General features: G+C 50.8%; 4 protein-coding genes across 4 annotated transcripts; 1 reads left to right on the forward strand and 3 right to left on the reverse strand.

The window, feature by feature from the left end:
• Positions 1-830: 830 nt before the first annotated feature.
• On the reverse strand, positions 831-6,534 carry V8C40DRAFT_233194 (uncharacterized protein). Its single transcript, XM_083213306.1, has 3 exons — positions 6,395-6,534; positions 6,023-6,280; positions 831-5,925 (listed from the first exon to the last, which is right to left on the reverse strand). The coding sequence occupies exons 2-3, from the start codon at positions 6,088-6,090 to the stop codon at positions 921-923; spliced, it is 5,073 nt and encodes a 1,690-aa protein (XP_083077979.1). The 5' UTR covers positions 6,091-6,280; positions 6,395-6,534; the 3' UTR covers positions 831-920.
• A 2,978-nt stretch (positions 6,535-9,512) lies between these two features.
• Positions 9,513-11,506, reverse strand: V8C40DRAFT_233201 (uncharacterized protein). The gene is made up of 3 exons (XM_083213307.1): positions 10,795-11,506; positions 9,983-10,725; positions 9,513-9,905 (listed from the first exon to the last, which is right to left on the reverse strand). Exons 1-3 carry the CDS (start codon positions 11,269-11,271, stop codon positions 9,797-9,799), a joined length of 1,329 nt encoding a protein of 442 aa, XP_083077980.1. The 5' UTR covers positions 11,272-11,506; the 3' UTR covers positions 9,513-9,796.
• Positions 11,507-11,712: 206 nt separating this feature from the next.
• On the reverse strand, positions 11,713-13,856 carry V8C40DRAFT_233202 (translocon subunit SEC61). The gene is made up of 3 exons (XM_083213308.1): positions 13,706-13,856; positions 12,235-13,579; positions 11,713-12,176 (listed from the first exon to the last, which is right to left on the reverse strand). The coding sequence occupies exons 1-3, from the start codon at positions 13,713-13,715 to the stop codon at positions 12,101-12,103; spliced, it is 1,431 nt and encodes a 476-aa protein (XP_083077981.1). The 5' UTR covers positions 13,716-13,856; the 3' UTR covers positions 11,713-12,100.
• Positions 13,857-13,998: 142 nt separating this feature from the next.
• V8C40DRAFT_233204 (tRNA dimethylallyltransferase) lies at positions 13,999-16,352 on the forward strand. The gene is made up of 2 exons (XM_083213309.1): positions 13,999-14,372; positions 14,437-16,352. The coding sequence occupies exons 1-2, from the start codon at positions 14,244-14,246 to the stop codon at positions 15,730-15,732; spliced, it is 1,425 nt and encodes a 474-aa protein (XP_083077982.1). The 5' UTR covers positions 13,999-14,243; the 3' UTR covers positions 15,733-16,352.
• The last annotated feature ends 970 nt before the right edge of the window (positions 16,353-17,322 follow it).

Genomic DNA, 17,322 nt, shown 5'->3' on the forward strand with positions numbered 1-17,322 from the left:
CGCCCATCTCTGAACATTTCTGCTGCGGCTACGGCTACTGTTGCTGCTAGTAACACTGCTAGTTACGACGCTCGGGTGGCAATGCAAGCAAGCACAACATGCTCCGTACACCAAAACATACCTGATGCTACTGCTCCGTACAGACTACAGAGTAGATATTCAGACCAACGACTGGACTGGACTCATCATACGACTACACTAGAGACCTTCAACATGGCTTCGATGGATAAACATTGACTGGTTATTTTGGGCTCTGGCTGGGCTGTTCTCGCTAACCCCGTCTCAACTTACCCCACAATCACCACCACCTTGCCATACTGTACTCTCCTCAAAACGAAACTCCCACACAGCCCGCCACGACGTATCAGTATGGGACTCAATCGCCTCCCGAGGTCTATAATTTTGGCGCGCGGTTATCGCCCTACCCAACAGCCAAGGCCGAGTTAGTAGATTGCTACAAGTAGGTGGTATGGCAGCCCTACAAATACTCCATCCACCAAGAAATCTTCGTAGATCTCATCGATCAAGCTAATAAACGTTACCTATACTCCGCGTATGAAGCGTACTGCCCTTGAATATCAGACAATATGGATCCTCCCAAGATGCCGTCGGGGATGCCAACCTTACTCCTCCTAGCCACCGTCCAGGCTGGCAAGACTCTGCATGAGACCGTCCGACCTATTTGAAAATATGAGCAGACGATTCGTGATCTCCGCTCTGAACTCGAGTCCCTTATAGGAGTCCTAGAAGCCCTCAAATCCATCGTTACTGACGAAAGGCCTAATGATAGAGAAGGATCTGACCCTTATGATGAGGTTGAGAGAGAAACATGAGCAATATAACACTTGATGACATTAATTTATATAAGTACTATTGACCTAATTGAGATCCTTTTAGTTTTAGTTTCCCTTCTTTTATATTCAGTTGTGACCCTCTTCCCACTTCTTCTTTGCGGCTTTTACTAATATATCCATATCGCCACTGGTCTCACACATACTCCTAAATGTTCCGTCTTTTTTGTTGATCAGCTCCCACGGGTGATCAAATTCAACCACTTCACCCTTGTCTAGCACCAATACTTTATCATAATCCACGATAGTCTGGAGACGATGTGCAATTGTAATCACAGTTCCAGTAAGTTCTCGGATGGTTTCTTGAATCTTCGAGTCCGTGTTGTAATCGATAGATGCTGTAGCCTCATCCATGACCATGACAGTCGGCTTCTTCAGCATTGCTCGTGCCAGACACAGAAGCTGTCGTTGACCTTGAGAGAGGTTGGAGCCGGACTCGGAAACGGGGGAATGCAAGTCAAGGAAGATGTTCTTGTTGGTAGCAATTGACGGTGTCCGGGTACCAGACGAGCCCCCTGCGCTCTCTCCTTCAGCGGAACCCTGAACAGTAGGGGTTGCAGGGGTTGTCGTCTCGTCATGGCCAATTAATTGGACACGTCTCAAAGCCTCAAACACCTCTTCGTCCGTATACTGATCAAAGGGATCAAGATTTGTTCGAATGGTACCCATGAAGAGTGTGGGGTCTTGGGGCACAATGGTAATGTTCTCTCGGAGATCCTGGAGTCCAATCTTGCTGATATCGATGCCATCAATCGTAATGGATCCCGAGTCAGCTTCGAGGGCACGGAAAATTGCCAGCGTCAACGAACTCTTGCCTGCGCCAGTTCGGCCCACAATGCCAACCTTTTCCTTAGGGCTGATCTTGAGCGAGATGCCTCTGAGTACCAGATCCAAGTCGGCGCGATATCGAGTAGAATAGTTGACAAACTCAACACCACCCTCCGCAGGCCAGTTCTTTGGCGGCCGGTTATCTTCGATAATCGGCTCCGCTTCCTGTTCAACATCTAGATATTCCTTGACACGTTCCATAGAGTTCATGTTTTGCTCGTTCATGCCATACTGACGGACAAGCCACAAAACATTTTCGGTAAAGTTCATCGCATAGCTCAATGAAATACCAGCCGCACCGGCATCAATCTTGCCCAGGTTGACAATAATGAAGACACCTGCGAAGAAGGATACGAAGTTGCCAAGCAGATCAGCTCGGAATGCGAGCCATCTATTGCAAGCCCACAGATAGATGAACGGTCGGCTCTGAGTGTTGATTTTGGTCAAGTTGTCGCGGATGAAACGTCGTTCATCGCCGTAAGCTCGGATAGTTGTCATACCGCTAAGAGTCTCGCCAAATTGCTGGAAGAGCGGGCTACGCTGGACAGACTCCAGACGCTTAAGATCGCGAGATGCGCGTAGGTAGAAGGCGGCGACAACATAGAATAGGATAGCAATGAAGAAGGCGGCAATGAGGAAACCAGGAGTGATGAATGAAATCAACACAATGGTCACGACGAGAGAGAGGGCGCAGACCATCACACCAATCGCTGTGGGTGCAATCTCTTGATCCACAGCCTCGAGATCCTTACTAAAGCGGTTCATCAGCTGGCCCAGAGGGGTTACGTCGAAGAACTTGAATTTGGCTCGGGTCACAGATTGAATGAGACGATCGTGAATTCGCCTGGATGCAGTCAAGGAACCAACAAAGATCCATACGTCTCGGATCAGGGCTGCCAGGGCACCGAACACGCCAATCAGGGCAAGTCCAGTGAGGTAATATGGGACATTGACTTGTGGTACCGCAGTCGGGCCAAGAGTGATCTGATCATCCAGTACGCGCAAACCTGGTTCTGTCGAGGAACGCATGCCACCCAAGCTGGCAATAGAAGCCCAGGAGCCCTTAGATAGAGTTCCAGCACCGTAGGCATGTGGCATGGAGCTTAGCGAAACGTTGATATTCTCCTCCTCGATGTACTGGTTAGCCCACTCCCTAACCCAGATGTTCGTTGCAACGGTCGAGAGCTGTTGCATGCCGAAGACCATAAAAGCGACAAGCCAGAACCACCAAGGTCCCATGGAAGAGAGATAAATGCGCAAAACAGACCATTTGACGGATCCAGTCGCCTTTGTCTCTTCGGGAGGACCCTTGGGCGGTTCCTTTTTATCCTTCTGGGAGTCGTCTGTGGAGCCTACGGCGTCACCGTTGCTGTTAACCATGGTCTCCTCATCGCCGACGCTTGATGGTACACGAGATGGGATACGAGATGCAGTATGAGAAGCAGGTCGAGAGCGCTGGATTTCCTCGCCGAGCTTGCCGGAGGCGATAACCTCTTGTGAGGGCCCTTGGGCTACGACCCGTCCGTTCTCTAGTAAGACGACGAAATCGGATGATGGAACACAAAGCTGTATGTTGTGGGTAACAAGAACGCAGGTACGGCCCTTCATTAATGGGCCATTGATGCAGTTGGTAAAGATCCATTGAGCCGTGTGCGAATCCACAGCACTGAGACAGTCGTCCAAAAGGATATGCGCCGAGTTGGAATAGAGAGCACGAGCCAAGGAGATTCGCTGCTTCTGACCACCGGAGAGAGTGATACCTTTCTCACCAACCAACGTTTGGTCTCCGTGATCGAGAATTTCGAGATCACGCTCGAGAGCACAGGCGACAATGACGTCTTTGTATCTTTGCTCATCATACGGCGCGGCAAAAATGATGTTATCCTTGATATTAGCGTTGACCAACCAGGCAGCCTGGGCGACATAAGCGATTGTATCGGCAAGACCAGTCTCGGGGTTGGGGCGGACGTCCTCTCGGCTGCGACCGCCAGGGCAGAATACCCTGCCTTCTACAAGTGTCATCTCACCAAGAAGACCCATGAGCATAGAAGTCTTGCCAGATCCAGTTGGGCCGGCGATGATGTTGAGCTTGCCGATCTGAAAGTCAATGTCTAGGTCAAGCAGTCGGAATGCCCTGGAACCATCTTCGGCCACGCTGTTTTTGGCACCCCAGATCAAAGTAGCATCCCTGAAGCCAATGCGTTTCTTGCCATCTTCGTCCACATTGTCCAATCCAAGTTGTTCATACTTTTCGGTCTCCTCTTCCAAAAGGTACTCCTCAACTCGATCGATGGAGACCTTTGCTTCCTGGACGTGAGCGAACATGTCGCCGAGGAGATCAAGGGGAACGCGAAGAAGCATGAAAAGGGAAATGGCTGTGAAGGCAACAGAGGGATACAGGGGCTTCTTCTCAATCAGGGTATACACCAGGAAAGAGAAGAAGGTGATCAGAATGGGAACCGAGTTCCAGATGGCAACCGCGCAAGCCCATAGAAGGAATCGAGAGCGAAGAGCCTTGAGCTCGGCTTCACGCTTCTCATCCACAATCTTGCCGAATCGACGCTCCCAGGCAAAGTATTTAATGATGCGGATGTTTTGGAGAATCTCGTTGGTCACATTTATGCGCTTGTCGGTAGCAGCCATGATGTTCTTGGAAGTGATGTTGAAACCACGAGCCAGCATGTAGTTTACGGGCAGGAGGATGAACATGACAATGAGACCGGGAATGGCGCTGTAACCCATAACCTGCCAAAGCAAATAAATGGATACGATGAGCTGAGTGGGGGCTGAAGCGCACAAGAAATGCAGGTAGGCGGTGATTTCGGCAATCTTGAAGCTGTCAACCGACATGAGATTGATAATGGTTCCCAGGTTGGCCTGTTCATCATCTCCTCCCTTCTCTGCGATGGCCTTGACGGAATCGGAGGTATTGGCAGCTTCGGTGTCGTCTGAGCTGGAAGCGTTCTTCTGCTTCTTGCCACCAAAACCAAGAGCGCGCTTGACTTTACTGACGACGCCTTTGCTTCCCTCGTCGTCGTTATCCTTGTCGGCTTTAGCATTGTCACCGAGCAGAACCTTGTCTTTGCCGGCGGCAGCTTTTCGGCGCAGCGCTTTTGCGTAAATATCACCCACAATAATAGCACGGACGCGAATACAGATCTTGCGGCCAATCCAAAGGGCCATTCCATCGCAGTACGAGCGGATCGTATCAAGAACTGGGAGGCCAATTACGAGGAGCCACAGAACGTTGACAGGGGCCTCGTCGGGACGTTCCACATACTGGAGGATAGCTTTGAGCAGCAGGGTGGGGGCAAACGTGAAAAGACCGGCGACGGCCGCCATTGCACACTGCATGAACAGCAGGCTGCGGAAATACTTGAGCAAGTGCCACGAAAGGGCAGTGGTCTTCTTCATCAGCCTGTAATCGGCGATAATGGCCGTGGACTTGTCCTTGGGGAGGAGATTCCAAACATCTTCAAGCTCCATGGGCTTCTTCCAACCTTGCCAGACAATAGCATCAACCCACGAAAAGGTGGCAATAGAAAAGAGACTGGCAAGAGGTTCGCGCGAGGGCTCGATGCCATCCTCCCACTCCAACTTGACAGTCTTGTTGCCCTTTCGCGTGGAGACAGCAATGCCGAATAGCAAAGAGTTGAGGGCAAAGTCAACGATGACGAGAACCTGAGAGAGCCGGGAGTAAGGGTAGAGAATGGCGGAGCGGAAGATGAAGATGGAGAAGAGCCATTTGCAGCCGTAAATGGTGGCGGTGTGGTTCCAGATATAGGGAATTCGCCATTTGGAGGTACCCAGCGCAACTCGCAGTGTTGCGAGAATCAAAGTATATATCCAAGTGGTAAGACCAGCAGCGGCGACCAGGTGGGTGTCGGGGCCAAAAGCACCGGTGACGAGAGCATATGCATTGATCGCAACCAGGCCAATGAGAGCAAGCTCTTCGACGAATTGTGAGAAGCGCTGAGCAGTGGGGGTGTCGGCTTGGACTATCGAGCCCCTTGAAGTCACCTTGGCCAGAGCCAAGCGGCCGCCGTTGATCTCGAGATCGTCGTCATCGCTGCTGTCTTCGGATTCTTCGTCGGGGGGGATGGCTGTGTGGTCGGGAACGGCGTCGTGGGCAGAGATGGAGCTATAACCCTTGGATTTGGCACTGCGGATACGATCGATGTTGGACCAAGCGAGGCGCAAGAAAGAAAAAGCAATTACTATTAACGGGAAGAGGACGGCAAGGTAACTGTAGGTTTGTCCATTAGCTGAACTGTACCTTACGTAGGTATGAAGTGGCAAAGCAAATTGCGAGCGCGCAGCAGCAGCGCGAATCAAAAACTTACTCTCTGCGAAAGCAGCCGCTGAAGTCATCAATGTTCCATAGCGGATCTGAGCATTGAGCAAAGCCCATGGCTGGTTCCGGGTGGGGAGCAAGAGCTGCCCGCGAAGCAATAAGAAAAGTATAGGAAGCAAAATATGTATTTGGTGATTCAGAAAGCAGAAACTAGAAGGGGAATGGAGGATCAAAAGAAAGAACACAGACGAGCCTCGGTGGTCTCGCCTCGGTTCCTGGCGTGTGAGCTCTCGTTCCTGCTGCCTCTCTATACACTCATAGTGTTAGCGAATGTACAGGCATGAGAAGAAAAGACATTCGGCGGACAGGAGAGGAAGAGAAAAGAGGAAGAAAGAGGCGAATGGACGATGATGGGATGTACAGGAACTGGGCGGTCGCATTGGTCAGAAGGCGACGGCGGGGTGGAGCTGCCAGGTAGCGCTAGCTGCAGTACAGGTACCGCCGGTGGATAAGACATGAGCGCGGACGCACGCACAGGTATGCCGCTCCGTACAGTTCAGGTACTTGTACAAGTCAGAGCACACTAATACATAAGCCAAGTATTTTACTATGACCCGGATATGTTATCAGTGGGGAAAAGAGGCCGGACAGGGTACGGAGGGAGTAGCTTTGCGCGCGATGCGGTGGGGAAGAAATACGCAGGGAGGGACTTTTTTTTTCTTTTTCTTTTTTCTCCTCTTAACTTGACCAAGATTCTTTCTTTCCGGCGTAGCGGTTGGAGTTGAACGGGGAATTTTGCATATGGCGGCCCTCACCTAAGGTACAAGTACGTGCTAGCATGCGGAGTACATGCAGCTTTGCGCGTGCGGTGCTTTGACAAGGTATTTCCGGGGTACCTCTTGATATCGATGCATCAATATCCAGTACTCCGTACAGACGTCAAGATGAACGGTTGAGCAACACACCAAGCTCGCACAAGCATGCGGGCAAGGGCACTATTGATATCCTGGCCGCCCCCAACTCCTTTGCAATTCAACCGGCGGCTAGCCTGATGAGACAAATGGTGGAAGCGCGGTGGCACGATGATCAACCTCAGGGTCGAAAAGAGGACTGCGTTAGGATCAGGAGTCACACGGCGGGAGCTGCATTAGTGCATGCGCTGAAGCTGCTTTTGCACACCAGCACATGATGAGGATATAAGGTGATTACGGCTCTGGGCTAGTGTCCCTCGAACGAACTGAGAGATGGGAGCAGATCTGGGATTGTCGTGAAAGGCACAAGAGACTGATTCGGGGCGACTGAGAGACCGGCTTATCCTGCCGCTAGGCCCTGAGGCAGGGTTGCATTCCGTCTCGTATGCCTGGCAATTAACTCTTCATAACCGCTTGAGAGTTGAGGCCGGCACGAACCTTGAGACTGTCATTGCTCTGAACTTTGCTTTACATGCATGATGACCACAGGCTGTACATGCGAGATACATGAGCCTTGGTCAGAGTTGCAGCTGCTAGGGCAGTAGTGCCAGAGCTTAAAAGATGCAGCAAAAGTACTCTCGAGTACCGGGTATCCAATCCAATCCAATGGCCAACCTTTGATGAATCTCGCGAATCACCAGCTCTCAGCCCGATCATGACCTGCAGCCATCTCCTGCGTTTCCAGCACGGATTTACACTTGGTCTAATAGCGTCGACTCATTCGCTGAGTCACCAGAGACGACGCGATGCACCTTGGCTTTGCAAACGTTCCCTGCCCTCCATCCTACAATCTCTGCTCGGTAGCACATGCTTGCGCCCTCCGAACACATCAGAACTTGTTGTTGATTCATCCATCCATCAGATGGCACAGGGCACTGTCATTCTACATTCTACTTATTCTGCTGTCATCATGCATTTGCCATTCCTAGGATCACTCATCACTGATGGCGGATTTTTTCTTTTCTTCCATCGTCGCCTTCTGCTTTTACTCATCGAGGCTAACAAAAGCCATCCACTTGGTCAACTCCACTACCGCCCCTCCCCGACCTTCCCCTTAGGTGTACAGATGGAATCCTCCACAGCATCTGTCCCGCTCCATGGCCTCTCTTTCGAATGACTGACTCACCGCTATGGCGGAGCCTGGCAGCCTCCTTTTGCTACTGTACGAGTACTCAGCTCGTGCATGTGTGGCACCAAGCCAGCCCGGGATACTCAAGAGACGCTACTAGTTGCGCTGCTTCCGGACCACCAATATCAAGCATCACGAACTAGCTACGCTTTTCACAGCTTCTTTTCCAAACCGCCTGTCCTCTCCAGGCAAACCACGATAGCGGCACTGAGCTACTGCACTACAACATGTCCGGCCCTGCAGCGAGCTCCGACATTGCCTGCATGGCGCATCGCGGCACGCACGCCATCCTGGACCCTCCACGCAGCGCTGATTTGCTACCCGTTTCGTATTGGCCGTAATACCGTAATTCGTGCCCTTCACAACGCGCTGCGGGAGGGAGGGAGGCCCAAGCTCCCACGGAGCCATCATCCGAACCTTTGGCTTGATTCATCCTCGTCCATCCATCTGATCTCGCCTAAAAAAGCTATGTAATACTATTTCGGCTATCTTGTAGCGAAGCCACGGCATGTCTAATCGGCTCAGTATTAATATGGGGAGAGAGTCTATAGTTGATAGCTTCGGTATACTATTACTTGTTATTCCATCAACTAAGATTACAACCTCGCCTTTTTAGTGCTAAGCAAGGTTTTGTTTGTTCCTTTTCCTCGCCATAACCAACGATAATCAATTGTCTCTGATTGGCTATTCCGTAGTTGACACGCCTTTACTATGGAGCATCATGAAATTGGATAGTCATCATCCATCATGGTTGCGGTCAGTGACTCAAACAAACAACTCGCCGGCTAAGTTCCCCGCAAAACCCCCGTGGAAGCTACTTAGTGCCACTGGCAAGTGTGCGTCAGGAGACTTGAATAATATCGCCGGCGAGGCTTGGTTCATTTACAGCAGAGGGCGGCACGAGTAGTAATTCAAGATGCATGTCTCAGTCGAGATTTGGCGGAAGAAGGATGAAAATTACACCGCGGCGCTACTGGCACTTATACGGGGTCCATACATGGCAAGCTGCAGCATGTGCTAGGGGTATTAACATCACCATATCTAGCAATACCCTTGGTATTGACATCACTTCTTACGCCGGCAATAGCTGAAGATGAGCGGGTTTCACATCGTTCATCGCACAATTCCGCCCGTTGAACCTGAATTGCTTCCCTGGACATGTATAACAGCTGGCCCGTGGGAAGCCTCACCGTCTTTCTGGCGCTGACAAATGCTCCATCCCGTTGACCCTGTGCCGAACTGGCTGTACTGAGACACTGCTTTTCATCATACTGACTGTGCTGAACGCTACTCTCCATCATATTTGTACGAATGTGCACCCGCAAAAGATATGAAACATGATTTTCGTGGACGGCCGTCGTTGTGGAGCCACGTTTTAAAACTTGTACGCTGCAATCTTGCATCTCCCGAAGCATTGGTGTAGACGGTACACAGCACAATGAGAAAAGTGATTGAATGCATAAACCCAGCAGACTCGTGATACCTTCGCTGCCTGTTTGTGTATCAATGGCGTTGCCTGCCACCTCTTAAGACTACCTAGGTAATAGCTTGGTAAATTATTCCGGACCAATCGCTGCTAAATTACGCAAATCCAAGACAATGGTCCTACATGCTGTATCACAGTTCACAAATCTAAATTTTCCTCCGAGTACCCGTACATCGTACAAGAATCTATTAAAACCCTGGGCATGTCAAGACGTGTCCGTGCCTCCGAAAGCGGGACCTATTTTCTGGCATTGAACTCATCCATTGATGAGACTTGTTCCACAGGATGCTTGCTTAAACTTTCGTAAAGCTGCAGGTAACTGCCGATCAAGAAAGCCCACGAGCCCCTAAGAGTAGCAGCCAAAGGTTAGTAAATGCTATCTCCCATAACAGATCTTAAAGCATCACATCAGATGCGACTTACCAGAACGTAGCTAATCCAGCCTCAAACTGCGCTCCAGAATTGTTGAAAGCCATTCCCAGGGCACCGCAGAGCGTAAACCCAAACGCTCCCACGAGATTCCAAAATGCAATGTGCCAGCCCAAAAGGTGAGGTGCGGGCTTCCACCATTTCTGCTGTGTCTCTAGCATGTACAACGTGCTGCTGACAATGAAGCCACTGCCTCCAACGACCTGAGGGATCCAGTACGCAGCGTTCAGTCGCCATTGGGGCGTGAGATGGTTGTTAATACCCGGCAGCGCGGTAAACCCAGACACACCGAAAACAGTAGCGCCAAAGAGCTGTGCACAACCGGCGAGAAATCCCAACTCGTGGATATAATGTGTGCGCAGGTCGTGCCACGAAGGGAACCATTGCCACTGCCTCTCGTCCTTAGAACTGCTGGAATCCGGTTGAGCTTCGATTGAAGTGGTAGCCGAGGGCTTGCCCACAAAGTTGCGTCGATTTTGGTGATGGTGGTGGCAATGATGGCGGCTTGCGACCACCCGAAGCCTCGGCTTGCCGCTCCTCCCATTGTCGACCAATTGCTCGACGGCCCAACCGAAACAGCCCGATCTGTTGGCGTTTATGGCTTCGAATATGAGAAGGATGGAACCGAATTCGAAAAAGACGATGGCGCCAATGAAGGCGGTTATGCCACCAGCCCAGTAGACTTCGCCGTCGAACTCGGTAGAGGGAGCCACGAGCGGAAGCCAGACGAAGAAACTCTGTCCAATACATCAGTTCACAAAACTCAAACTCCGATGGCTGACTGCTCAACTGCATTGTGTACATACATTTAGAACCCAGACTATGCTTCCCCATGTGAAGATAAAGGCCACCAACCACGAAATGTCCCAGATGGGGTAGTACGTGAAAGTCTTGATCACCGTCTTCAAAATCTCCCGGGGATGCGACGTGCATCTTGGTGTCACGAAAGGCGCCTCCTCTCCTGGGAGAGGCTTTTGGACGAGCAAAGGATGCCGACCCTTTCGGTTGTCTCGAGAACGCCATAGGAACTTGACATTCTTGGCGGGCACATTCGACTCGGCGTCTCGTTTTGTCTGTTCGCGCCTGGTTTCCGCATCATCGCTGCTCTCATGTGGTTCCGCTATCTCGTCAGGCGTCGGCTTCGAAGCCAGTGCTGAGTGGTCGAAATGAGCTCTTGTTGGATTGAGAAAGCCAAAAGGCCCCTCGGCGTGCTGCAATGTTAGCCTATCGTCATTGTGGAATGGCTCTCGCGAGAAGAAGCGCTTGTTCCGCCGAGCTGGCATTTTCTATGGCGCGCTTGTCGCGAGCTCTCGAATCGAGTGTTGTCGAGTGTCTTGTAGCTATTGCTGCTCTCTAGATGTTTGAGGCTATCGACAACCTACGCCAAACAGTCCATTGAAGAGTATGAAGAGTATGAGTGCGCGGCTGGTGCCATTCGGAATGCAACGAAGTCGAATTGGGCGATGAAGAGCCGATGACGACAATAACGACAACACGTTTTATCCTGGCATGACATGGTTCAAGAGTTAGCCGATTCTTAGCTTCAGCTCCCAAGTGCCGCTCCCGTGTTAGTGCTGCGCACGGGCATTACGTAAAGCGGATGGGAGCTTCTGCTTCCCCGCGATACCCCAAAATCGACTAGGAAACCGGGCGTCGGACAGCGATTAACTGTTGCTCATGTAGTTCAGCTTATACGAGTAGACGAGTAGCAAATGGATATGTATGTAAGGTACTATTCATCAATATACAAACCATCGTGTTTGGTAGCTTAGTGTTTGGGGCATACTTGTTTCGCGGGTTCACTCGTTCACTCGGTATTGCCTCAGACACAACGTATTCTGGGAAGATTTCCTGTAATCCATAGACATGTACTTATAAACACGACGCCCTTATATCTCTCACAATGCTAGCTCCCAGTTGCCCGCAAAAAAAAAAAAAAACAATCGTACATTTCCATTTTATATTTTGTTTCATACTCCTTATCCCCTATTGATATTCCCCTGTTGGTACATTACTACAATTTCCATGCCTGTCAGGGATTTACCATGACTGTAGAAATCGAAGAGATTTTATTAGAGAATCAAAGCTCCCCCACTTCCCATAAGATTCCGTTTAGCCCATGATCATGCCCTTCATTCCGGCAAGATCGCCCTCCTTGGCAGCAATTTCAAAGTAGCCGTAGATGATACTGGTAAAAATTAGCTTCAACCCAATTTCAACTCGAATTGGAGGGTATTTAAACTTACGTGACAGCGAGCAGAGTACCGGTACCAGAGCCAAGAGCCCCCATAAGGTCGCTCAGGACGGACAGAGCACCAATGCAGGCACCACCAAAGGCAGCGGCGGTAGGAATGATGCGCTTGAGCTCCTTGTACATGCTCTGATCACGGTGTCCAGCCATAACGAGACCCTGGTCCTTGAGCTGCTTGGCAACATCACGGGGGCTGGAGCCGGAAACCTCAATCCAGGTCTTGGAAAAGAGAGCACAGGCACCGAGCATGTAGATGATGTAGACGGCGGTGTGGATGGGGTCGAGGAGAGCATCCTTGAAGTTGAGAGGAGGAGACATGTAGTAGACAAGGCCGGAGACGGCGTGGAGCTGAGAAGTACCATCCTTGGCCTCCCACACTCCAAAGAGACGAACCAGGAGGTTCTCGGAGAAGCGAGAGTAGAGCATCTGGCTGATCAGGAAGACGTTGGAGGACAGGGCGGACTGCAGCATGATGGGCATGTTGGAGGTGTAGAACAGGCGAACGGGGTATGAACCTCGGGCACCACGCTGGCGGTTAGACTTGACGGGGATCTCGACGCGGAAGCCCTGGAGGTAGATGATGGCAACGAAGACCAGGATGGTGGCGAGGAGGTTCATGATGTTGGGGAGGTTCTGCCTGTAGAAAGCCTCCTGGAGAGCGCGCTGCTTGTTGGGCCAGGTCATCAGAAGGTGGAAGAGAGCGATGACGGCACCCTCAAACTCGGGGCCACGGCCAGTGTTGATGGTGGTGGGCGAGAAAGCCTTCCACATGATGGACTCGCAGATGTTGGTGGCAATGAACAGAGAGATACCACTGCCAAGGCCGTAACCCTTCTGCAGGAGCTCGTCGAGCAGAATGACAATCATGCCAGCAACAACCAGCTGGAGGATGAGCAGGAAGACAATGCCGGCACCGAGGTCGGAGGGAGTGCCGTAGAGACCGGTGAAGACGTAGACGGTGGCGGTACCGGCAGACAGGATGAAGGCAAAGAGCTTCTGGGCAGTCTGGTAGAGTTCGCGATCCGACTTGAGGTCGAGGTTGACGTCAATGAGGTGGGTACCAGCGAGGAGCTGGAAAACCATGCCAGAGGAGATGATGGGAGTGATACCCAATTCCATCAGAGTACCTCGATTACTCGCCATCACCATTCGCAGCCAGTATAGAGGATCCGAATTGTCGGAAGAGACAATGCCGTACAGAGGCATTTGGCTCATGACCAGGAAGATGAGGAGCGTCAATGCCGTCCACATCAGCTTCTGGTTGAAGGGAATCTTGGTTTCCGGCTGCTGAACCTCGGGGAGGAACGGCACGAACGGCTTGACCAGATCGAGAAAACGTACTGCAGAAGCATTGCCATGTTAGCAGCGTGCGATTGAGCATCAATTGCGCGTTTTCAGCCGTCTTCGTGCGCGCGCGCGCGCGACACAAGACTGGACAGCGGTTTGGCGGGGGAATTGCAACTCACGAGAACTCATGGCGGCGACTGAGGGGGGAAAACCAGAGAAGGAAAACTAATTCATCCAAGGGAAAGAAGGAAGGAAGAAAAAGTCGAGCCTTGGATGAGCTCGGGGGTAGAAGAAAAGGTGAATCGATGAGAGAAGTGGTGAAGGGAGCTGGGGAAAGGTTGCGATCTGGCTTCAAGCCCCGAAATGTTGATGTGTCCCGAAACTAGATGGGGGCGCACGTGACTCGCCGTCGATAAAGAAGCGTGGCCTCGACAAACCAACAAGGGTCTGGTCTGGTCTTTTTCCCACCCCAGCACTCTAATAAGCCAACCAATTCAAGCCACTTGTAGGTAAAATTTCTGGGACAGGGAGCTCGAAGTGGGGGGTTTGGATGACTGTTCCAGTTCGAAATTCTTCTATTGATTTTCTGGTGCTCGCAAACAGCTGCGGCTCGGCTCGAAGAGGAAGCTTCCACTGCATTGCGCCTTAAAAGACAGATTGCAGGATTCTGGTTCTGACTGTGCCAGCGCAACGAAGCCCGATTTGGCTCGTTGTCGAATGCTCGGCCGGGGAGTAGGGCTGTTGCGCCATGTACTGCCTATGTCTATGTCTATGATGGCCGCTCGCAAAGCTCCAGCCGAACCGTTGCTGGTGGTTCTAGGCTCTACAGGCACGGGCAAATCCGAGGTTGGACTGCCATTGCCCTGACTGCAGACGACCTTGGTTCGATTTTTCTAACAGTGTGATACAGCTAGCCGTAGAACTGGCAACGCGTTTCAAAGGCGAGATCATCAATTCCGATGCTATGCAGCTTTACAATGGCCTGCCCATCATAACGAACAAGATCAGCCAAGAGGAGCGACACGGCATTCCACACCATCTTTTGGGCCATATTCCACTTGACGACGCTCCCTGGGACGTAGAAGATTTCAAATCCGAAGCCACAAAGGTTATACGCGAAATCCGCGGTCGTGGAAACCTACCTATCCTCGTTGGAGGGACTCAATACTATGTTGACCCGCTTCTTTTTAAAGATGTAATCCTTGATGACGTGCAGATAGACCCCTCCTTGTCGTTTCCAGTCTTGGAGCAGCCTACAGATGTGTTACTGGAAGAGCTGAAGAAGGTTGATCCGATTATGGCGGAGAGGTGGCACCCGAATGATAGACGCAAGATTCAGCGATCACTCGAAATCTACCTGCATACGGGTAAACCTGCATCAAAGTTATATGCAGAGCAAGAGAAGCGCAAAGCTGCAGTTGCTCAAGAACCAGGGACAAGTCAGCCTTGGGAAAAGTTGCTCTTCTGGGTCTATTCAGAACGAGAAACCCTTACGGCACGACTGGACAGTCGAGTAGACAAGATGCTCGGTGCCGGACTCTTGGACGAGGTTCAAGAGTTGTTTGATATGAAAAAGAGCAAGGCTGCTCAGGGCCAAATCTTGAACATGACCAAGGGCATATGGCAGTCCATTGGTTACAAGCAGTTTGAACCATACATGGCTGCGAGAGAAGAGGGCAAGGATGAAGCTCACCTTGAAAAACTCAAATCTAACGCTCTGGAGGAGATGAAAGCGGCAACGCGCCGGTATGCAAACTACCAAACCCGATGGATCAGGCTGAAGCAGATCCCACGCCTCAAGGAGCAAGGCCCAGAGGCATTCGGCAGCTTATACTTGGTGGACAGCACCGATGTCTCAAAGTTCAAAGCCAATGTTATAGAGCCTGCTGCCGAGATTGCGTCCAAGTTCCTCTCTGGGGAATCAAGGCCGGTACCCACTGAGTTGTCGGAACTGGCCCGAGAGGTGCTTACACGAGTGGGTGAGCCCCCGCCAAAGGACACTCCATGCAAAAGAACGTGCGAGATATGTCAAACAGTCTGCGTGACGGAGCAGGCTTGGCAACGGCACATTAAGAGTGCTGGACATAAACGGGTCATGAAGAAGAAGAAGAGACTGGCGCTTGTACCGATAGACAAGACTCCAGACAACGCTTCCGATAGTGAAGCATCTTCGGATCCCGATGTAACCTCAATCTTTGCCACTTGATATCTCATCCTCTCAGATATTACGCCGACAAAGATAGCCAATGGCTGATTTGCATATCGAACGATGTGCTATAACAACATCAAGGGGTGTGCAAAAAAAAAAAAGAGGGAATCAAGCGACGCTTAGCATACAGAAACAGACAATCTGCACATACTTGCAACAAAGTAGTAGTATAACCAACGACACTCTTTGGTTGCAATGGTGGGTTTCGGATCACACCCTAACAAGCATGATTGCTGCAGGGCACAACCACGCATTGACATCTACTGCAACCTTTATGTAGTACAACATGTCGACAACTCATGCATGGCAAACTCGTTTATTCTTGGCAATGAGAAGGGTCTCTGAATTCTGGCTAAATGCTCCGAGACTGCACGCGAAATAACCGTGCCTGATGTTCCTGCCGTGCTCCGTATGGGCATCTTGTTATCTGCCGAATCCTCTAGGATTGTGGATCTCAAGGTCCGCAAACATACATTGGCACTGAAGCATTGAAGGAAGAGACGGGAAACGATTTTCATGAGAAAACACAAATGGTTCATTCTGATTTATATCATTGCCATGTACTCAAAACTCGCTGAATCCAAATCCCAGCTTCATTGCTCAGGGGTCCACCCAAATGACAAGACGCAGTTGTCAATCTTGCTAATTCCATGAAAGATGCCTCACACCACAAGATCGAATGCCTGATGCCGTAAAAATAATAAAATACATAATGAAAATCCCATAGCCTCGCCATGAGTCATAATGATGCGAAAATGCTCAAGCCCAGCGCCTTAAAACTCCAGACCAAATATGGCCAACAAAAACGAGAGGAAGAAACGTGTGCCGTTTCACAGGAACAGGCTCCAGCCCAGGTAGTTGATCCTGTGTGCTTATGTTTCTGACAAGACGGACTGCCCTTTGTGGCGATGGTTGCGAATGCAAGTCATCATCGCCGAACAGTCATTGTCGGTGGATATCAATGGGGGGGTTGTAAAACAAAAAGAAAACAAAGGAAAAGACAATAAGGATTCTCATGTGAAGCCAATGCATGATCTTCTTTATAATGCCTGCTTCTCAATCGTTGGCGCCTTGACGCTTGGTCCACTGCGGGAGACCCAGGTCTGGGCCTCTCTCACGACGCCCTTGAAGAATGTGAGGATGCCACTGGATTCGCCGGCAGCACCTTTGGAGGTGGTGTCGTTGAGGGCGTCGAGGTAGATGGTTCGTCGGGCCATGGCTGATGAGTGTGTATGTATGTGTTTATGTGGTTTGTTTCTTGTCTCGTGCAAGTGCTGGTTAAGGATGAGCAGCAGTCAATATGTGCCTGGTAGTGTAGATATATATGTGTATGTATATATGACGGAGTCGAGTCAGGAAAAGAGAGCTGGAGATACACGAATGGTATTTATACAAGAAAAAGAGAATCACAAGAACATTCCACCCAAGCGGGCACGCCTCATTCTTTTATACCCAGGCCAACCCAGACTCCCATCCACACACACAATGCGGGCGCAAAAGCCACACAGACGCCCACGCCCACATCGGCCATTCAACTTCCAGCTCGTCTATTGTCGCCCCAGAAGTCCTGCATTGTCTCTCGCCTCT

This window comes from Trichoderma camerunense (assembly GCF_050948025.1).
Source record: "Trichoderma camerunense strain CBS 138272 chromosome Unknown V8C40scaffold_2, whole genome shotgun sequence".
NCBI classification, from domain to species: Eukaryota; Fungi; Ascomycota; class Sordariomycetes; order Hypocreales; family Hypocreaceae; genus Trichoderma; species Trichoderma camerunense.